Source organism: Poecilia formosa, unplaced genomic scaffold (assembly GCF_000485575.1).
Source record: "Poecilia formosa unplaced genomic scaffold, Poecilia_formosa-5.1.2 Scaffold6, whole genome shotgun sequence".
Taxonomy (NCBI): Eukaryota; Metazoa; Chordata; class Actinopteri; order Cyprinodontiformes; family Poeciliidae; genus Poecilia; species Poecilia formosa.
The window spans coordinates 190077-213681 of NW_006799945.1; the positions used below are offsets into that span (position 1 = coordinate 190077).

The 23605-nt window shown below is 38.3% G+C and overlaps 1 protein-coding gene across 1 annotated transcript in view; it reads left to right on the forward strand.

Moving 5' to 3' along the window:
• Nucleotides 1-23605, forward strand: part of LOC103147292 (matrix metalloproteinase-17) — an 84215-nt gene that overhangs the window by 57799 nt on the left and 2811 nt on the right. Inside the window, exons 5-9 of the mRNA XM_007565547.2 lie at nucleotides 10705-10881; nucleotides 13224-13326; nucleotides 15171-15253; nucleotides 16487-16639; nucleotides 17528-17785. Of these exons, the coding sequence (XP_007565609.1) occupies nucleotides 10705-10881; nucleotides 13224-13326; nucleotides 15171-15253; nucleotides 16487-16639; nucleotides 17528-17785 (774 nt within the window). The remainder of the gene's footprint in view (nucleotides 1-10704; nucleotides 10882-13223; nucleotides 13327-15170; nucleotides 15254-16486; nucleotides 16640-17527; nucleotides 17786-23605) is intronic.

The window sequence follows — 23605 nt, forward strand, 5'->3', positions numbered from 1 at the left end:
ACTGAAAGTGTTTTATCAGTCCCAGTTTCAGACACTGCTTTGTTAAACAAAAACAAAATCAACATTTCAAAACATTTCTAACTTAACCCACTTATAATTATTTTAATTATTTCAAGTATTTCACTTTATGGAAAGGTTTCGTGAAGCTGCCGTAGACACAAAGCCCGTGATAATGCCAATGATGCATGTTCGTTCATTCTGTGTGTTTCTGCTTTGTACTGTGTGGGCTAATAAATTGCCTTGGCCTCCTGAATGATCTGGCCTAATTTGTCTCATCAAACTGTTTTGAAAGAGGTTTATTACACACTATGAGAGATGTGCGAGTTTGAAATGAGGACGTAGTGACTGCTTCTCTAAAATAGAATTCAATCAGATCTGCCAATCAAAAATAGATGAGCCCATATTAAAGATATCCGTCATTCTCAGACAGTTCTGGAAAACACAGCAAGCCGTGGTCGCTGAGCCACTTATAACAACTGATTTATTATTCATTTGTTCACTCATTAACTATGCAATGCAAAATATATCCCATCCTATGGACTTCATGGTTGGTTTGCACTTTTTTTGCACTTCTGCTAAAACTTGAAGAATCTTCTGTGCGTGCTCGGCTGCAAAAAAAAAAAAATAAAAAGGCTGATGGCACAATGGGACCATTTTCTTGTCACTAAGCATCAACCTCATTTTGTGTCCCCTAACCTTTCTCTTCCCTGTGCTGAGAGGGGCTGGGAAATGGTAAAAGGTGGGGCAACATTAGGAGTCCACTCATCCGAAGTAAATAACCGGGTGGAGTGATGTAGTCTACTGAATGCATCACCAGGAAGGGACTGTCTCTGTACAGCCACACAATTGACAGCCTTAATCACTAGTTCTCTTGCTTTTCTATTCTTCCTTTCTTCTGGATCACTGAACTTACGTTGACCCCTGTTTTTTACATCCTTTGTACCTTTTGTCTTCTCCTTTATAAGAGGGGGATGTACAGCCCAGCATCAGAAAAAGGGGAGAAATACTGCTTTCGACATTTTGCGATGTTCCTTGATACGTTTAAGCAGAGGTTCCCAAACTGTGGGGTGCGCCCCCTAGGAGGGGCACCGTGTCATTGCAGGGGGGGCGCGGGAAGCCGTCTGGATGAAAAAAAAAACAAAACATGAACACTGTATGTGCTGGGTTTTTACCTTAGAATGGCCAACTCTCTGTTATTCCTCTGTCAATTTGATACAGTAGAGGCTTCCACACTTCCCATATTTGTGTCCTCTGTCACTTTTATCAGTTAAAACTGTTTAATCCGTTGTTAACATGTTGTAACCTGTTTTTCCGAGCCGCCTTTAAATGCAACATGAGCGCTACGACGCTCGCGCTGGGTTTACACCTGTGAAGGAGACCTGCTGCTGCTGTGCGGAGCTACGTAGGTTTGTGTTAGAATCACGGCAGCAAACCAGCAAAACGCAAAGAACTTTTCGCAGTTTTTCCACCAAACTAACAGACTGAGTTGAGTAAAACTGTTGGATGCAGGTAATGTTAGCTAAAAGATGACTAGCTAATATCAATACAGAACCTTAAGCTTAACAAGTACCTTGTAGGCTACCGATGTTGGTGTCTATTTTCAGCTACATACATTCATTTTGCCCCCAAAGAAGTCGATGTCCCCCCCACCCCTCGTTTCAACCAGACAGCCATTTGTAATCCATAGGGGGGGCACAGAAAATGTTTGGAAACCACTGCGTTTAAGTATATAACGTACAAACAACCAAACTATTGCATTTCTCCAAACGTGATCACAAAAATATAAAAATCCTACAAGTTAGTTTGGATAACTCTGTGGAATAAATCTTTTATATTTTTATGTATTTCAAATTTAGGGCAGCCTGGGTTTGCACGCAGTAAGCTCACAGCACATTCATATTTGCCTGAATGCAAAGATAGATTCAGAAGCCACCTTTGGTGCGAGTTAGACAATCATGATAAAGATCGAGAAGTGCACAGTCAGAGAGGATAGTGTGTGTAGATAGGAAGGGATAGATCCAAAGATCCATCCTCATTTTACACACCAATGCTTGTTAAATTTAAGTTGTTTTGCTTTTTTTGTTCTTTTTATTTTTTTTTTTGACTGCAGGTACTCAAATTTAATTGGATATAGGTTGTGGCATTGATAAATGATCCAAGAAGCTTATCTCACATGTCGTGAAATAACAAGTAAAGCGAACAGTGTACGACTGCCTAGAACAGATTTGGTTTCCAGAAGAAAAAGAAAGTCAGTGGGTGATGTTGCAGGTTAAGTTCATTAAATTTGTACATGACAGATTGGTTAACTTTAATCTGAAATAGTTTTGCCTACTATTGATGTCTGTGTTCAAGCGGGGTAAGGCAGGGGGAATTGTCCTCAGAGTTCTGCCGTACCACCACTCATTAAAATGGTACTTTAAGTGGGTAAAGAAGATCAAAACTGCTCTACATTCAAGATTTTTTTTTTACTTGGAACAGGGTCACATCATCTGGGTAAATGTCTCTAACACAATCTTTAAACCCTCAACCTTCACAAATATTTCCTGACTGATGGATGACTTAATGGCATGTGTATTTGATCTTGGACAATAAAAGAAATCTACAATCAAATGGCATCTCTGTTTTCAAGGTATTTTATTAAACAGGTCTGATTCGTATCAATTTGTACATAATCCAGTTCAGCCGACCTGAAATCAAATCAGTGTGATTCTTTTTAATACCGTCTAATCAAAAATTCAGATTCAGATCAAATTGCACTCACTCCCATTCAATCGAAAATGAATGCCAATTGCACCTAAGGAAGCCGAACTGAACGCATTGAGTTGTTGACTTTGCATCAACAGCCTCATCCTGAGCAAGCATTGGGTGACAGTGGAGAGGAACCACTCCATTTTAACCTCCAATATCACCACTCTTCCATTTGAGCAGCTGTCTAAACAGATTGACTGGGAGCTTACGGATCAGCATATATGTGGATGTTTGAGAGTTATTTAGAAGACTCGCTTCAGAGGTATGTGTGAGCTTCCACATACATTTGTTTATTTGATCAAAACTCCCCATAAGATGATATAAATGTTTGTAGAAAAGAGGTTTTGCGCTGAAAGAATTCACCAGATTTCACATATAAATCCAGAGCATGGTAATCATATTCCATTCTAATCACAGCTATCCATAATAAGGGAAAGCTTCAGTGGGCCGTCGTGCATTTAAAACCCCAGTCTGAGCAGCGGAGAGTGTATTTATGCTTTCTAACCCAGCTGGTGTCTGTGGTGAGGCCAGCAGCCTTTCGCTGATCTCCCCTCTTTGTTTTGAGCTGCCGGGGCTGTAAACCATATGCTGCAGGACAGCAGTTCAATCTGCTCCAATCAGACCTCCCACCAGGCTGCAGCACCAGCAGCACTACGAGGAGGCGATGCAGAAGTGTAGCCTGGCTTTGATGTATGTCTGAAGTGACGGCAGGGCCTAACAACAGCTGTGCAGATGAAGGTTTGATTCATGGGAACAAAGGAGAGAGAAAGGTGGGGGAAAAAAGAAGGTATAAGTCTGTTTGTATGACCTCTTAATGTTATCTTAAACTCCGTTAAGTCACAGTGATGAACATGTTTGCTGTAAACCTACAGATTGTAATATTATATTACTTTTGACTTAAATCAAAGAATTTGACAGACTGACTGATGGTTGCACAGGAACTACCAACTGGCCTTCAACATGAGGAAAAAGTGCAAAACCTGATGGATTCTTTGCACTGTCGCCAACCTTTTTAGATGTTGATGTTCAAGGATACTCTGCTCATTCATTGTGATTTAGCTCTTTAAAAGAATATTTTTCATTGCGACAATCTTTTTCATCAATAAAGCAAGGAGAATCATATTTGAAACATCCAGCCTTCTATAAAGGACACACGTGGTAGGGTCTGCACCTATTATTATTATTCTCTTTTAGGTTTTGACACCTTTCAGTTCTTGTTCATTTATCTCCATAACTTGTTAATATCAACTTGGCTGAAACAACTAGTGAGATAAATGTTTAACGAGCCAAAATTGCCCCACATTATACAATGAGATTTATAGTGGGGGAATCTTGGCTTTTACTATTTGGTTTAGCTGTTGAATTTTTCATATTCTACCACAGTGAAGCTGCCAACCTGATGTTCTAAACCTCAGGGAAAAAAGTTAATTAAACGGCCCCCTAATTTCTTCACGTCACACTCTGCCAGTCTCACCTCGCTGCTATCTCACATCCTCCTCTAACATTGTCAGTGTCTCTCTGAGACTTTGCTCAGTTGATGCAATGTCCCTGCTTCTGCATATCCATCTTCTCGTAAGGCGACACAAAAGCGCATTACCACAGCCAGAACAGACCCGTACTGTTGACCTGTGTAACTTTTTCAGAGCTTTGAAAATCCCTTGAAAAGTTGCAACCTGGTCAGGTCAGGCGGGAGGTAAAAAGTCAGAGTTGGTGCTTCAGCAAATTGTGGAGCTGTGTAATAATCTTGAGGGGGACAAAATGAAGCTTATCATACAAATCCGTAGCTGAATAATTGCCTTTGCTAATTCCCTTCCCCCCATTTCCTGCTGCATTGTTCTCAGCGGGAGCCTAAATCCAGGTCCACTAAGTCTGTCTCCCTAATGTGCACGATGATGCTGAATTGTAGAAATTAAGCACCACATTTAGGAGAACAGTTCACCCCTGCTGTGCAGACTGATAGCTCCCGTATCCATTAAAAGTTGTCGGGTGGGGAGAAGAATGGGGGCGGGGGGGTCTTAGCTACATCAAAAAAAAAGTTTCGGCTGAGCGTTGTTGTTGTGCTTTGACAGGAAGCAGATTGCTTTTATTAATTATCACTCAGACAACAATCTGCCTCTGCAGAATTAACCCAAGTAAAACAAAAGCATCATTAGGCAGGTGAATTTTTCATGTCAGAGCATTGTTTGGGAAGGAACACATGCGAGGCTTGTGATGTTTACGTGCAGAGGAGTTTTAAGGAATCGTTTGCAAAACCTAAGCTTCATTTGCACACAAGCTGCAAAAAAAAAAAAAAAAAAGACACATCTGCGTGCATTACCTTTGTAAATATGTTCCTGTGTGTTGAATTTTGATCCCAGCCTTGTCGGTATTTACTTTAAATTTCAAAGCACCTAATCCGTGTTTATACACACAAAAAATCCATGGTAACAACCGGGATCAAGGAAACGAATAATTCTACAACAAAAATCAAGTTCCTGAAAGGTGAGAAAGTCATCATAGTTCCTGAAAAGTTGTTTTTTTTCTCCCGTATTTGTTCCATTCCCATTAATTTCTCTCAGTGCCCATTCATCCATTGTTCATCATTAATCACAAGCTTTAGCTCATTAGTGAGATTTTTACACAGGACAGGTGGGGTTGTTCTGTTTTTCAAAGCCAAATTGAGTTCCTAGTGTTGTCACCAGTTCAAAATGTAACTTGTAACTAGATCTTAAGAAGAATTTCGCAATGGTCACAGTGGTTCAAATGTGTTTTTTTTTGTCTAAAAAATAAAGACAAACATTGAGAAAGTCAGTCATTTACGACTGACCCCGCAGGCTAACTCATTTGATTCCATGTTCAGCCAAGTCAGCATTCACTCCACACATTGCATTATGATGCAGGAAACTTAATTCAGAGGATTACCGCAAATGTCTCCAGAGAAGCTGCACTCGTCGAATTGCCAAACAACTGTGAGGATGATATCAGTGGAGGAGCCCCAGCTGCACATATTTACTACAAATCTACTACAAATCAAAAAAGTGAATCCCAGCATACACAGCACTGCTAAAACACCTGTTAATTCTGACATGATTACATTAGATTACATTTCAATATTTCAAAGTATGTTTTCAGCTGCAAGGCCCCACGTAAAACCTGGAACAAATTAGCGGAAGAGCATATGGGTTTCGGGGTTTCATTTTCGAAAGAGGCTGCCGTGACTTGATGGCTTAGGTTTGCACGCTCTTAAACTGATGCTGATCCACCTTTTGATTCAGTTTCAGTATTTAATTTTCTCCATTTAGACCTGTGCCATGAAGCATAGAGAATGTTGAGCTGTGATACAGCCAATTTAAGTGCATACAACAAACACTGTCAATTATTATTTTTTTGTTTCTTTTCTTTCTATTGTCTCTGTTAGGCTTAGTTGCCTGAAATGTGTCTAAGAAACTATTTGGGCTACGTTTTCCCCATTCCTTTCTGTTTTTAATTGGTCAAGAACAGAAGAGAAAGTTTTACCTTCGCAAATAAAAGTACCTGGGCTACCGATAGGTGTATCTCAAGAATGGTAGGCCTGCGTTTTACCCCTTCTTACTTCAAAATTTTACGTTGTGCTTTGAAAAAAACAATGCTCCACTTGCAGTTTGGTTTGCAGTTTATATTCATCATTGTCATGTTTTTGCCTTCGTTTTCTCTCTATGTTCTTTTTTTTTAAAGTAAACAAAAAGAAATGACTCAAGTACAGCGCAAACAAGTTAAGAAAAGAAAGCAGAGAGTTCTGCAGAACAATTCAGTGCTAGAAAACAGAAGCAGGATCAGCATCCATATAGACAATAAAAACAAACCACATTGTTATTGCAGATACAAAAAAACCAAGGGGGCGTCGGGAGAGAGACGTTCTGCCTCACTGAACTTTATTTACAGAATGTACTGTATCTATTTTATTGATCCTCTAAAACAAAGGGCATACACCCTATAAGAGATATTATTCTTTCTTCATAAGTAAACCCCTAACTTATTTGCCATATTTCAAACAGAGACTCTATCATACACACCAGTGAAAAACTAACCTACAAAAACATTGCTGAACATTTTAGCGCTTGGAAAAAAATCAGGCAAAAATGTTGCAACAACTGACAGCATCACTGCAAGGATTCACATTTTCATGTAAAGACACCTTAGGCTGCTTGCTTGAGAAAGTACCAAAGGCCACAACGGTTACGTCACAGTGTCAAAAAAGTCCGTCGCTTCATCCGAAGCACTAAATGGTGAAAGCCGGTGGGTTGTCATCACACTTCATGAGTTCAGGAAAGGTGAAATATTGTTGTTATACTTGTTGGAAGCTTTAAGCCCTAAAAGCAAAAGTTTTCTTATGTGTTTTTGTTGGGACTTTGTAGTGAGTATATGAAACAAGGTTTTATCACTACAATATTTTTGTAAAGCTTTGTAAGTTTCGGTACATACATGGAATATAAAATTTCATCAATGGTGTAGTGCTTCACTTAAACGTTCACGCATTTTGTCGCACCACCACCACAAACCGTATCACATCTTTGGTGGCTTTTATGTGACAGAACCACACAAAGTGGTGAATAATTGTGACGTGAAAGGAAAAATGATACGTAGTTTTCAGAGTTGTTTATCTACTCCATTCCCTTGAATCTTAAAATCTTAAATCTTGTGATGGAACAAAAGAGTTTGCTGCAATTACAGCTGCACGTTGTTTTGGGTATGCTTATCTAGACACATACATTTTAACAAACAAAAAGAAAAAAAACCTTTACTCTGACACCCCTAAATAAAATCCAGAAATTACTTTATATATTCAGCCTTCCTAGATTTGTTATTTTTGGAAAAAATCTCCCCTGTAACAATTTGATTATGGACAAATAGTTTTCCCCATTGTTGTCTAAGACATACAATTTCCAGTCTTACCACAGAATCAGTGTTACTTAGGTCTGGACTTTGACTGGGTTTCTAACCACTCTGAACAGTATTAGTTTTTTTTTTTTTTTCCCCACACATAGTGCTTTATGTTGCGGAACATCTTCTAAGAAATATTCGGTGTGTCCCCCACATGGCTTGGGACAAACTTTAAATTGACTTCTAATGGCCTCCTTTCAATGTCGGCTTTCTTCTGCCCGCACTCGACATTGCAAGACTAATAGCTGTCCTGTCAGCGGAGCTGTGGATCACTGCAGCTCCACCAGAATTACCCCTGGCTGCCGCTCTAATTAATGCTCTCCTTACCTGCCCGACAGCTTAGCTGGACAGTCAATTCTTAGAAGTGTGCGGCTGTCCCATACTCTTTCCACTTTCAGATGACAGATTGACCAGTCGTTAGTAGTGAGATGTTTGAAGTTTGGTATATTGATTTTTGGTATCGCTTTATTCATCACCACATTACCCATAATACGTCTGCCTTGTTGCTTGGTCTTCATTATTTTGTTTGTTCACAAATGTTCCCTATCAAGCCTAATTATCTAAGATTAAGTTACATTTCATTTTGAGTTATATTTACTAATTGGGTGCCTGTCGAAGTAAAAAGGTTCCATTGAGTTTTACTTAGGAGTTTTAAAGTAAAGGGATAGAAACCCACATGCATCCCACACTTTTCAGATTCACAAAGCTGCCCTGGTCAGACGAGACCAAAACTGAACTTTTTTGTCTAACATGCAAACCTCTAGATGCTCTGTGAGAGCTCATGTTTAGAAGGCGTTCCAAATATTTCTGACCTCATATGAATTTATAGCATTGAAATGGCTTTTTTGTTTAATTGCTTTATTGACGATGGTGCTTATTTGAAACACTCACTCATTTACTTAGTGGACAAGTCTTTCATATGTCCTTCCAACCAAGATCAAAGCCGTTTTTAAGACTTAAAGAATATAACAATTAGGGAAGGGAAGGTTTAGAGGTATCTGGTGAATAAGACGCTTAATCTATTCTTAGCACTGTGCAATAAAAGCATTTGGTTTGGTAAAAAGCTACTTAATGGGTCACTGGTGGATGTAGAAGAACAAAGCTGGAGCCCCAGAGACCTCAGCAGTCAGTGGAGCTCCAAAGAAACTCAACTTTGTCTCTGTTCTTTGCCTTAGAAAAGGGAATCTGGTTCATCCTCACAACACTTCCTGCTCTGCCTCTGTCCAGCAGGCGTTACATCTGTGCTGTCAGTTTCTCATGAACCATAAATACGATGACACACTAGATCCTCCGCTCTGAGCCTCTGTTCTCTCTCTCTCTCTCTCTCTGTTATCCTTCCTTTGTTCACCTGCACCATGTGCTCCTGTAGATTAGAGTTGGCATTTGTCTGTCGGATGCCCCCGGTGAATACTCCAAGCATGACTGCGTGTCCCAAGCTGAAGCTAACGCTAGGTTAACGGAAATGCTGACTTTAGCCAAGTCGCTGAGGAACTCTAAGCTAGCTTGGCCTGCCATGCTGCCTCACCATTTGTTTGCAAATCTACAGCTCCAAGCTCAAGGTTTTGTGCTTCCTCACAGACTCAGACAAGGAGTTCGGGGGCTTCTGTTCATGCTTTGGCTTAACATGAAGGAAATGCACTTTAACAGCCCACAGCCTTTTTAGGCACCTTTTCCCACTCAGATTTTGATTGGCGGATCAAGTACTCAGGCAGTATTACTGTGGTTATCTCCCCATGCCATACAGCCTATAGCCCTTATAATTTTTTATTTTTTGAGCTGTCTGTCACGCCTGTTAATTTCTATAAAATGCAGATGAAAAGTAATTGAAAATGGTCAATTTAGGGCATAGAGTCAGAGGTGATGGGTCACTGTCACCATGGAGCTTTTTATTTAACAGATTTTTTTCTTTTTCATTAATCAGTCAGTTTTGGGGGTTAAGATGGAGCTGCTCAGATTTTGTTTACATAGTTTGTTTATTCAGCTAACAGATTTTATTTTCTTAATTAAGCGAGTGCAATGTTACATTTACATACGCTTACACATAGGTAAAGATGCATAACCTTTTTTCCCTGACTGCCTGGCATTTCAATAACAGGATAAAGCATGTTATTTTTTGTGAAATAAGAATAAATACAATTTTTTGAAGAAAGTCACATACCACATCCCAGTAGTCCTGCCTAAACACCAACGTCCAGCATAACTTTTGGTTGCTGAATCCTCTGCCGCCCCTTTTGATATTTAGTCATACTGATAAAAATTCAACACTATGATTCTTAATTACCTTTCAATGATCTATTTTCTTATGTTTTACAAAGATTAGTTTTTCAATTCTGTTAACATTTCAGAAATGTCATGATCACCAGCTGAGGATAATTCGCCATTTATGCTTTTCTAGATAGCTATTAGTTCAGTTATTCTCGAGGGCATGTCATGTTGGCTTGTTAAGCACATTAAGCACAACGCTGTGACAATCTGACTGCTGTGTAAGGCTTCTGTGCGTTGAATGGGGAGACATTGCTGATTTGAAAGTGGTTCTCAACTTGAGGCAAAACAATTTTAAACAGACTTTAATCATTTCAAAGTACTTTGTAGTTACAGTTAATGTCTGTTACCAGATACTTCTGGGAGAACAGATGAATGTTATGATGAGATGTTTACACTTAAAAAACTATGTGACAAATTGCGTGATTTGCATACAGGACTTTCTGACAAAGACAATTTTGCTGCTGATGTTTCCTGTGTTGGTGGAGTTCTGACAGAACTGACGTAACTCAGCCGGGTTTGTAGTTTGCCTCACTCACCTGTTCAGAACGACCCACAACTTCTCCACAGGTGTGTGACAGGTGGGCCTCCAATAAACTCAAATGTGTCATTAAATCTACCAGAGTTCTGTGGAACAGGACCCAAAATAACTGTGAGAGAGATGATAGTAACACATTCACATAGGATCAAGTATTATTCAATATGCAACAACTTTAGATTTTCTTTTTCTCTCCTTCATGTCATGCTTTCATCCGAAATTGATGCAGGCCTACCTCTTGTTTTCTTGTCTGTCAGACTCTCACGGGATGGACCTGTTTGCTGTTGCAGTCCACGAGTTTGGTCACGCCATCGGCCTCGTTCACACCTCGGCCATGGAGTCCATCATGAGGCCATACTACCAGGGCCCTGTAGGGGACCCTCTGAAGTACGATCTACCCTATGAAGACAAAGTACGAGTGTGGCAACTCTACGGTATGAAGGAAGAGGAACTTCCCTGTTGTGCATGTGCCGTTACATACAGCTCTGGAAAAAATGAAGAGCCCCCTGCACTGAACCTCATTATTCCATCAAATATTGATTTCTGAACTCCTCCTGTATTAAAACATTAGTATTGTTGTTTCTAAATGAATATGAGGTTGTTTTGTTTGCATTATTTGAGGTCTGAAAGCACCACATCTTTTTTGTTATTTTGACCATTTCTCATTTTCTGCAAAATAAGTACAACATTTTTGCTTGGAATTTCAGAGACATGTTGTCGGTAGTTCATAGAATAAAAGAACAATGTCCATTGTACTCAAATATATACCTAATAAGAGTAGAATCAGAGAAACTGATAGTTTTAAGTCTCTTATTTTTTTTTCCAGAGCCGTATGTGGGAAAGTTAAACAGTTGAAGTAAACATGCATTTTAAATGTTAAATATATTTTAAGATATTTTGGTGAAAATAAAGTGAACTAGGGATGTGGATTGTTTATGGTCACAATAAATGTTTCAGATTAAGAAACAAATTTTACAGCATAACCTGATTAAAATTTAAAAAATAGTACTCAAATGAGGACTTCATTTTTTTTAGGGAAACAACATCTGCATAACTTACCAAATCATATTGACTATAATTAACTATATTTTTAGGTTAATTATACATGCCCAGACTTGATCACAAGAATTGTAAAATAAAAAAACTAACTTCAACCTGATAACATGTAAGGAATAAAAGTCTCTTAAAAAAAACAACAAATTGTATCTTGATCTAAAGAAATTCAAGAAGATGAGAAACAGTTGTTCACACCCCTCAGTCTGGAGAAAGATGCAGAGCAATTTCTAAGGCTTTGTGACTCCTGCAAACTGCAGCGAGTGTCATTATCCACAAATGGAGAAAACATCGAACAGTGATGAACCCTACCAAGAATGGCCGCCGTACCAAAATTACTTCATGAGTGCATCGGCAATTTGTCCAGCAGGCTGCAAACAACCCAGAACAACATCTCAAGTACTGCGGGCCTGACTTGCTTCAGTTAAGGTCAGTATTCATGATCAATCAATAGGAAGCAGACAGGGCGAGAATGGCAGCCTTGGGAGAGTTGCAATGTGAGAACAACTGCTGATCAGGACGAACAACATAAAGGACTGCTTCATATTTACCAAAAATATATTTTGATGATCCCCCAAGAGTTTTGAGAATACATTGTTTTGGACTGACAAGAAGTTATGTCTTATTGTGTCCGATGAAAATTTAAAACAGCATTTCAAACACGGTGGGCCTAATGTGGGGATCTGTGGCTGCTTTGCTTTTTCAGGACCTGGACGACTTTCCGTAATTGTTAGAACCACAAATGTTGCTCTCTGCCAAAAAAACAAAACAAAAAAAAAAAAAAAAAAACAACAGATTTGAAGGAAATTATCTGTCCATCAGTTTGTGTTATGCAAAACAAGCAACCTCTTTACCAATGCACCAAAATAAAATAAAGGTTTTGTAGCCAGAGAGTGAGAACCTGGAGTTAAATCCAACTGGCATGAAAAAAAACAATTTTCAATTTACTTTAATAGGTTAAAGTAGGTCAACAATCAAAAGACTAATTCCCCGTTATGATATTAAATCTGTCTGATATTATAATAAGCTAAAAACCTAAAACATGTTTTTGGCAACAAATTAAAAACAGAAACTGGAAAGGAGGACATTCTCCTTCACTGCTCTGTAGCTGTGGAGGACACCTTAACAATATGGGATTAAAGTCCTACACCACTTCACCTCCTTATACCTCAATACGCCTGTGTCATTTTTACTGCTACTCATATTTTCCAGTGCTTCTAACATTATGCTTTCTGGCCAGATGATGTGTTCTCCAACCCATAAGTGCTTTCACACTCCCCTTCTTTACTGGCCTTGACTTACAAGCCCCTGCTGTCATTATGTAGTCTATCAGATAAGAACACCTGCTTATGGGGGACAGCTCAGGAGACTCGAGGTGCAGAGGCCTCGTTGTGGAGGAAGCAGCCTTTGATGAGTTTTATAGAGCGTGGATATTGATTTAATAAAAAACACGGAAGAAGTTAATTGGACCCTGTTATGGAGTGTGACCTTATCATGCTTTGCCTTTATGCAGGAAGTGTCAATATGAGAAATAAAAAAGGGGAAAATGATCTGCATGCAAAGTGTGTACCGCTGGGTTAGGGAATGTGGCAGGAAAGAAATTGAATTGGACAAAAGTGGAGTGGGTTGAAATATATTCATGAAGTGAGAAATGAAAGGATTTTATATTACTGAGAATTATCAAAACATTTTCTAACATTTTTTTTTTCATCCCATCTTGTAGGTGTTAGAGACTCAGTTTCCCACACGAATCAACCAGGAAACCCCTCTCTTACACCTGAGCCTCCTGTCCTGCTTGATCTTCCTGAAAACAGATCCACTGTCATGTAAGTAAAAGATTAAAATTTGTATATCTTCAACATTCAACATTCATGAGACCTGTTCTTGCATCATCATTCTTGTTTGGAGTAGAGTAAGTATTTCTAAACCTTCAAATATTCTCTCAGTAAATGTTATTCATCATCAATCTCCCTGAGGAGTGCAGCAGACGGGAATGTCAATAAAAGAAAATTGGCTTTGTGAAATTTTAGCATCAAAATGCAATACCAGTTTCAGTTTGGAGCGTATACTGGCTCAGCCATGTTTTATTGGTTCCTCTCCCGGTGCTTGGAACTGATAAAGGCTAATAAACTCAAACCCAAACAAATCTCTACCATGTTCGTTATATCTTACTTTTAAGCTGCACCTTTGGTGGGTTTCTAGTTTAATCCGTGTTCCTGATACAGGTACAGTCGTCATAAGAGGAAAATACATCCTCTTTCATTTCAGTGGTCTGAGCCTGTTAGTGTTTTGGGAGCATTGGGTATTTTGTTTCCTTACATTTGTATTTGTTCTTCCACACATTTTGTTGCAAATGTACAGTTTATACAAACCTTACTAAATTATAACCAGATGTAGTATATATATTTTTATATTTTTGTTTGTTTGTTTGTTTGTTCGTTTTGAGATATTATTATTATATCAGCAACACAATGGCTTCTACACACCATTCGGTCAAAAGGCTGTAACTAAACCTAAATTTGCTTTACTAATATAAAAAATAACAACCAAAAGAAGATCTGGCAGCTTTAATGTATATGGGTTTGCTTGTTTGAAGTAACTGTTTAATTTACATCTTCTTTCCAGGTGACCACACTAACACTCTAAAACTACGTTCCGACTGTAATCTCGCCTAAAAGATTTAGAAACAAATTTTTATTAATAATCTCCTTAATATGAAAGTCTGATGTTTTGGTTGCCACCTCACACACACACACATACACACACGTACATGCCACCAAACAGGTGGTTAGTTGAACATGTTTCCACATATCCCTGCTAGTTTAAACCATTACTTTAATCATTAAATATTCTCTAATTTCATTAAACGATAATGAGTGAGACGGCTGAATAAGGCCTGACTCGGTAGTGATGTAGTTTTAATAGAGCTCTGAATAGAGACCCTTGTTGGTAATATAAGGCCTGGCCAGCTCCCACTCCCGGCCCTGTGGTGCTATTAACTTCATCATTGGCAGGCAGGCCACGTCGGCGCTTTAAATCACTTAAGAACCCCAGGGAAAAAGGCACCTAGGGATTCTTCTGGGTCTGACTGATAGGTTTTCCTTTTTTTGTTCAGTGCAGTATCACCAGCTTCTGCAGAGGCCCGTCATAAAAAACATCCCTAAAATATCAATCAAGTTTATTTGTATTGCACATTTCAGTAACAAGGCATTTCGAAGTGCTTTACGTTGTAAAAACACATAAAACCCACAGTCAATAATTGAAGCATTACATTTTGTCAATTGCCATCGTTACGCATCAGAATATTGATCAATGTCTCGTTTATAATGTTTAAAAAGCAAACATTGTAACATCTAGATTTAAAGGAACTCAGTGTTTCGGCTGTTTCGCAGTTCTCAGGAAGTTTGTTCCAGATTTGTGGTGCATAGAAGCTGAATGCTGCTTCTCTGTGTTTGGTTCTGGTTCTGTGGATGCAGAGCAGACCGGAACCAGAAAACCCGAGAGGTCTGGAAGGTTCATACAACAGCAGCACATCTTGAATGCATTGTGGTGCCAATATTTCCCCAAATAGTTGGTAACAGAATAAAAAAAATGTATAATTTCTCCTAAAATACTCTTGTTTCTCCTCTTCCTACATTTCTCATTTCTGCTCTTCTGCCCTGTCTCCCAGGCTAGCACGAGACGCCCCAGACAGATGCACCACTCACTTTGATGCAGTGGCCCAGATACGGGGGGAGGCCTTCTTTTTCAAAGGTACAGGAGCACAAAGGGAGAGATAAAGACGCAAAGCACCACAACAGTATGGGAATCACAAAAAGTGCTTAGCTAAATTAGTACAGAAGAAGTAGAAGTAAAGGAGAGCATAAATGGATGAAAATGACTATGAGAGGGAGGGGAGGTAGATGTAGATGCCCGACTGCAGCTGGCGGGCCGCTGAAAGACTGCAATCCAAAAGTTACATCAGGCTTTCATGCCTGCTCTCTGGAGGAATGACCCCAAGCTTCCCACTGACAATAGAAACAAGAAATAGACTTAAACTTTCAGAAGCACAAGTGTCAGTGAAGCGTGCTGAACTGTAGCTCTGCTGAAAGACCTGTTTTAATCTCCTGTATTTTAATAAGGCTGACAGAACAATTAAAACTTTATGCATCATTGCTGCTTTTATTTTGTCCGTTAAATGTGGTTTCAACTGACAAGTCACACACAAAAAAAAAGATGGCGGTTTTATTTTTGGTTCAGACTAAAACCGTAGCGATATCGATGTTTGGAAAATTGCAATTTGATTGGACATCATACTTCATACTTCACTTTCTATGCCAATAATATGACCAGTTTTAAGATCTCTTAAGTTGCCTGGGTGATAAAAGATTGTGAGATTGAAATAAAGAAGAAGAAAGAGAAGACATTCAAAACTGTGGCTTAATCATAATTTATATCATCATTGTTATTTTCAGTAAAAGGATTGCAATTTAATGTTTTCTTGATTGGTTTTAAATATACATATTTTCAAGACATTCGAGTCCATACTTTTTATTACCACCACTTCAAATATTTTGGTGTACGTCCACATCAGATTTTCACGTTTACGGAAGGAAATTTGCTGATGATGTTATGCAAAGTATGTCAAGCTATGGATGGGAAGTGACTGTGAAATTGTCAAAAAGATTTATGCGTGGACTTTGACTGGACCATTTTAACCCATGAATTCGCTTAGATCTTAATCAATCCATATTAGGTATATTCATAAGGCAGTGAACTCAATAAGATACAAATAAGTTTGTGGTTGTCACATGACATAAGGCGAAAAACGTTAAGAGATATTTTGCAAAGTGCTGTACGTTCATTTGGACATTAATAAACTTCCTACATGGGTGGCCCCAAGCAAATAAATAAAAATGTACAGCTGCAGCTACATTACTAAGTATGCGTAGTTATGACTGACGTATAAATCAACATCCAGACCAGTGTTTTTGTGCACTTTGTCAGGAAAATACTTCTGGCGACTAACGAGGGAGAAGCACCTGGTGTCTCTGCGACCTGCACAGATCCATCGTTTCTGGAGGGGCCTCCCAACCAATCTGGACAGCGTGGACGCTGTATACGAAAGGCCAGGGGACCACAAAATAGTATTCTTTAAAGGTACATTTACAAGTGACTGTATTTTACAAATACAACTAATTGTGTAGCAAATTTATGAGCATTTTGATGAAGTTTTTTTTTATTTTATTTGGTGGTAACTTTTAGTAGTACCACTGTAATTAATTCTGTTCTAGATCATTAGGAGTTGTGCATTAGATCTCTAACAGTAAGAAGTTTGTTTTTTTTTTTTATTATGAGTAACATCTATTCATTTTTTAAAGCAGTTATTATTACTGCCTGTGGTAAAGATGTCAGCGAAAGCCCTAAAAAAATAAAATGGTGAACCCAAGATTCCTCCCTTTGCTGCAGAATATTTTTCTTTTCTCCCTTATCATATTCTTCACTCACGGCAAAAGAAACTTGGGTACCCCTTCAGCTCCGTTTGTCACAGTTTCACTGGTTTAGAATCATTTCATCATTATAAATAATAACTGAGACTGTAACATATTTTCATATGTTTCCCCACTTTGAAGTGTGTCTAAGAGAAATCGGTCTCTGCGTCATGTCATTTTTATTTACTAGGGAAACAGGAACTCAGACACTGTTAAATAAATACAAAAAAAAAAACACTTTCTAGACACTTGGATACACTTAAGAAATAAAATGATGGATTTTAAAAAATGGCATTGTTACATTTATTTTAAGCAATTCATTAGGAGTCCCGGTGTTGTTTTTAAAAAATAGTTACTTTCTAAAGTGGGATTTTTTTCCCCCCACTGCATAAATGTACTTTAGATTAAGGTTGAATTTTCACTGGGAGATTGTGGCACTTCAATGAAAGATGCATTTATTTTTATGCATTTACACATTTGTAGTAGTGAAACCAATACATGCTGAGAGAATAAATGCCACATTTCTTAAACACATTTCTCTGTTCTTACTGTCTAGGGCTAAAATACTGGGTGTTCAAAGACAACATCGTTGAAGAGGGTTACCCACGTCCAATCAGTGACTTTGGTCTGCCCATGGAGGGCGTGGATGCAGCTTTTGTTTGGCTTCACAACGACAAAACCTACTTCTTTAAGGACAAATACTACTGGCGCTATGACGACCACCTACGGCGCATGGACCTGGGCTACCCCAAGGAGAGCATCCTCTGGAAAGGGTTGCCATCTCAACTTGATGATGTCATGAGGTGGTCTGATGGTGAGTAAGACAGCACTTCATCAGTTAATCAATCAATCATTCAGTCAATTTTTTGCACAACGGAGCATTGGAGAATGCCTTACAGATTCTAAAAATAAAATGTATCATATACATATTTTGTATAAGTAAAGAATAAAGTAACACACAAACACACATATTCATCACATCAGCAGGTCTTCAGACTTCCAGACCATAAATGTTTTAGTTTCTGCTGAATTACATTGGCTACCGGTAGCAAGTTTAAATACTTTAATTCTTTGACCCTGAACACTTCTTCAAAAATCTGCTTGAAAAAAATACTAATCTAGAGAATTAATAGTGTTTAAGAACTTATTTCTTTCGTAGTAATAAAAATCTCATGAGAATAAGCAGTTTGCGATGATGTTTATCAGCAATCATGCAGTTGATTTACTTTAACTTCAGTTTACATGATTCTTTGGAATAGCTACAGTGTGCAGACGTATCTGTTTATTGAGTCCTGCTGTGTGTCAAAAGAGTTTATTTTTCCATCAATTTTTGTTTATTTTCACCAACACCCAGGCTTCACATTCACAGAGTCAAACATTTTCAAACCTTGGAGCTCGCCCAGTTTGCACACTGTGCAGCTCCACCACACCAAGGTCACAGTGACGGCCTCCATCGGAGCATTATACTTACAGTTATCTAGCCCCATGAAAGCAAGAGCTGTAAAATGGTTCAGAACATTTTGATCAAGAATCTGGAGCGGTTTTATTCTGTTTCTAGGTTTATAGGTTGGTATTTTAGGATCGGAGTTGTGCTCATAATGTGGTGTGATCTGAAACACCCTCCCCTCAAAAATCAGCCAATGGGTTTTGCAGTTCCCAGGTCACACATCTGCTGCCAGGATGTTGCTACCCGTCTAACTGCAGCTGCATGGGAGGAAGTCCTTTCCCTGTCAGGTGTTCAGTGGGTTATGTTCTGTTGACTGAGCTTACAGACTCTGAGGTTTGAACGCTCTTGTATGAGTGTAACAGTGTGTGTGTGAGTAAAAGAGAGAGGGAGTGGAGTCCAGTCAATTGCACGGCTCTCACTCGGTCTCACCTCCGGCCATTATCACCGCAGAGCATGGAAGGTTAAACCTGCACGCACAAATGCACATAGACAGATCAGAGGGAGCCTTGGAACTGGAGCCACATCAAAGCCTGTTCTCAGTTTGTTTCACCAGCCAGAGAACAGAGGAGAGAAAACCCAGTGACAGGCAGACGAGGAGAAAAGAGAGTGATAGCGCAGCAGAAACAGGAGACAGTGACACAACAGAATGTTGGTATGCAAAGCTGAACAGTAGTTTGATCTTCATATATTTAATAATGATAAAAAAAAACACTTTTGAAATTAATGAGAATTCCTAATCAGGCTCTGCGTATTGACATTAGGTGTGGTGGCCTCTCATTTGTTCGTCAATGTGACAAATAAAGATTGAAAAAATCTAGACCTTTTAATATTAATATATTTGTTATAGCCAATAAACAATATTCAGTTATATTATATGTTTTTTTTTTGTTTTTTTTCACTACCCTTTCTTTGCTTCTTTCTAATTTTATAAAACTTGAAAATATCTGAAGATTTTTGCCCCCTGACGGGGAACATTATTGTTGCTGTTTAGAAAGACTTATTTTAATTAAATAATTTTCAACCTTTTGCGTTTCCTATTTCCTACTAAATAAAAATATATAATAATATTTATGATATTTTATTAAAAACAGAAGTTATGCTCACGTGAATTTTGCAGGAGTGAGAAAATATAAAAACATTTGTGGGAAAATTATGACCTCATAAAGAGGATGATGAAACGCAGACACAATTAACCTGAACGTGTGGGAAAATATTATGGGAAGGGGATGATTTGGATTATGTTCTGAGAGCCAATATTTTATAGACAGCCGGGAGTTAAAACTCAATAACGGGAAAGAGTTGGATCAAAAGGAGGAGCAAGGAGTATGTTATTAACTATATCATAATAAAGATAGGAGCTACTGGTAAATAGAGTTTGGGTTTTTACCAAAGGATATCATACGGAGAAACTGATAATATGTTGGATACGAGAGTATTATATGCTCTAGCAATTATGTTAATTTAGGCAAACAGAGTGTTACTAGTGACTTCTGATGATGAGAAGAAATTGGCACAGTCTATGCAGTCATCTTTAGTTTAGATTTTTATGTTGACTGACCATATTGTTAAACTATTACAGTGTGATCAGATGCATATTGAATCATTAAAAGAGCTTTATTAGCTTTACATTGTAACTATGGCATGCAACTTGGATAGATGCCCTAAAAGAGGGGGATGATGTGACTGAAATGGATTTCTCGATAAAATTAGCACAACTAAAACTTCCTCAGGCCATCAAGTGCTTTAAAGTGACAGGTTTGGTTACAATCAAGATTCAATGTTGGACGTATTCATTTGGGGTCAACTATAGAATTGGTTTGCTGATCTATGCAGAATTTACGCAAAACTGGCTGCAAGTAGAAGTATGGGCCCGTTTACTCAGAGTGAGGGAAAATCTTTCAAATAATAACCTTGTGGCAAGAAATATTTATTGTCTGGGGGGAAGAAATTCCAGGAAGTATAAAGATGGTTTTAAGCAAAGTGAGATAAATAATCATTAGTTTGCAACATTTGCAAAAAAATCCTGTTAAGAGGAGAAAAGCTGGGAGCTAGCATTACTCCTGCCTTGCCAACTGTGAAGCCTTTTGCTTGGATGTTTTGGGTTTTTTATCCATGACTGTGGGTTTACTTACTTTCAATTCTGACCAAGAGCTGAGCCTTTTTTTTTTTTTTTTGGAACTGCAGCCAGGACGCTTCTAACCCAGTCATTCTCAAAAACCAACAACTTGTGATCAGTTTAACACCTCAATAAAAAAATAAATTAAAAAAAAACACGGGTCAGACGGAATTGCGTCAGTTCCAGTGTGTCACAGCGAACTGCAGAACTGCAGACAAAGGGTAAACACTGTAAGTCTAACATCAAAATACATTTGAATTTACAAATAAACTCCTTTGTATTTTATGAAATGCTTTTAAATCTTCTTCAGTAAAGTGTTGAAACATAAATTTAATCCAAAAAGGAAAAGGCCCAAAAACATGACACTGGCAAAACTTGTGACTGTAGATTTCTTAGTAAATATGTCAGAAATTCACTGCAATGAACAGGCAGACGTTGAAGTTTATGAAGCAAACTTAAATAAGCGTACTGCTAGTAAAGAAAGCAGTAAAGAAGATAAAGCTAACTTACATTGAGGGCATGATGGGGTTATTCTGAAAAAAGTAGCAGCTAACAGTCAGAAGTGAACAAAATTTATTCAGCAACATCTGACAGCTCTAGGTCTAAGTTGAAGAAGAAATGATTGTGTTTAATTATAAGCATTTAGGTTTTAAGTGATGGTGAATGTCAGCTCAAGAGGGTGGTGACCTTCCATGGGTTTGTATTCATTTTCTTTTTCATAATCTAAACCTTTGTAGAGTAATATTTGGAAAGCAAAATGCATAACATTTAGTCATCATTTCTGAGAAAGCTGCTTTTCAGGGAAAATGCAGAGAGAAACGGATGTCACAGATGGTCCTCTGAGACATGAAAGGACTCGTATCCATCATAAAGTATCGCACAGAAACAGTAGGGTTTATGTGAGGTCAGTAATTTCCATTCGTATTCTAAAAGCAGTCAAGAATAAGTGAGAAGAGGCAGCAGAAGTATTGAAAACATAGCAAAGATTTAGTAAAATAATAGGGCCTGATTGTTTAACATTGGCTAAGTTGTAAGGCACATTAAACTACTCACACTCCAGGATGACCCAACAAGAACAAACACGCATTTTATTTGTCTAATTGCAGCTGAATCATTATAACTTTACTGCCTTCCCAGTCCATGTCACTGTTTCAGTGAAATAAGTTGATCTCAATTTAAATTAGAAAATACACAAGGACATATTTACTGATTTAAAGTTCTTGTGTACTAATCTTGATGAATGAACAGCGGTACTATATCATCTTTAGAACATATTGTTTTCTATAAACTATGGATTCAGGGAGAAATTATTGTTCAAGAAATATTAAAGTTATTTGTACTTGATTTTGTACAATTTAGTACTTTCTGGTATTATCTGCTGAAAGTCATAATCTCTCAACCTGACTAACCAAGTGTTTAGACATACATAGCTGATTAAAACACCTCAATGGTCCTGAACATACCAACTGAATCCTCTACCCCCAGTAACAGCTTCCATACTAAGGAACTTTGCTGTTAGCGTTTGGGTTTGGTGTGTTCACCAATGGAAACAGGGTCTATTTTAGGTCCCTAGTCAGGGCCACTGAGCTGGATATCAGTTGGTTTCAGTCACCAGATGACTTGGTGCATCTCAAAAATGCAGAACTCCACAGGATGAATGGAGGTCTAGTAAATTCTATAGCTATAAGCTCTAAGGCAGTTTTGACAGCTTGTGATCAATATATCTTAATTCAATGGGTTAATAGGGGCCGGAGGCCAAACGCTGACTTTTGGGCACTCTCCAATGCAAATGTCACAGACCCCATAAAGCAAAATTATTGTGTAAAATTTGCTTTCACTGTGTGACGTGTGTTTGCCATTTAATTTCAAGGCAAAAGCGTGGTGTTATAAATCAAAGGCATCCGCCCTTACTCATCTCCCTTGCTGAGAAACTATTCACTCAAGTACTAAAGTGTTACAGACCTTGGATTTCTTCCAATGTGAGCTCTTACTGGTGAGAGGACATTTTTCATTTCGCTCCCATTCTTTATTTTGTGCACCCTTGTTAATGAAGCATACTATAATAAACCTGTTTATTTCCTGCTCTGCTTGTTTGGCTTAGTCAATAAGTTAATGGAGAAAATGTATGTGACTCAGTTGGCCTTGGCCAAGGCGGTTGACTTCCACTTAATACACTCTGCTTCAGGTCTATGGGAGAACGGATGAGTTCAGAAAGCTTTATATCTCTGGTAAAACAGAGTTTATTAAATTTATCGGTCAGTGTGGGAGCTGTGGACCTAATTCCAGAAAAACATTCTTGCAAAAAAAAAAAAAAAAAGAACCAACTTTTGACTGTGGAATATTGACCTAAAATTCGACATCAGCACATCACATACTGGCACACAACAACAAAGTGGTATTTTCATCCACGGTGGACAGAGCCAGACTACATTTGGTATTTTGGCGACTCCAATTAACTTCAGTGCCCCAAGGTGAAAGAACAGACGGAGAGTTGAGTATATCAGTAACAGTCAGATGAAACATTGCAGTTATGAGGGGAAATTTGCCCATCAGGTTTGGCTTTGTTGGTCAGCTGGCCAAGAAAATTATCCAAATTTCTTTTACCCAAGCAAAGCTGCAGTGCTGTTCTTCAGATAAGAGGAACATAGATAAAATTCTACAAAGGCAAACAGATACCCATGTATTGTATGTCTACTTGTCTTACTGTGTTTGTGATAGTGACATTGCCTTAATTAGGATTCTTCATACGTGCTTCTACTCAGGTATTTGGTGTTGACTGTTTGTTCCGGCTGGATGACAGCTGTGCTATAGTGCATCTAATGATGACATACAAAATACAAGCTTGTGAAAGCACATTATGTGTAACACTATCCTGTCTGGTGTGGCTATTATTTGTTGTATATCAGCTGAATAAAGGTTGTTCTTGAATTTGGGTTTTGCAGCAAATCACTTTCACAACTTACTGGATTGTTTTTGCTATTTCATTGCAGAGAAATGTAGTCAGTGGCTCATTAATGTTAAGGTGGTTCATATGGAAAGAGTTGGAGGTGCAATTTATATTTATATATATA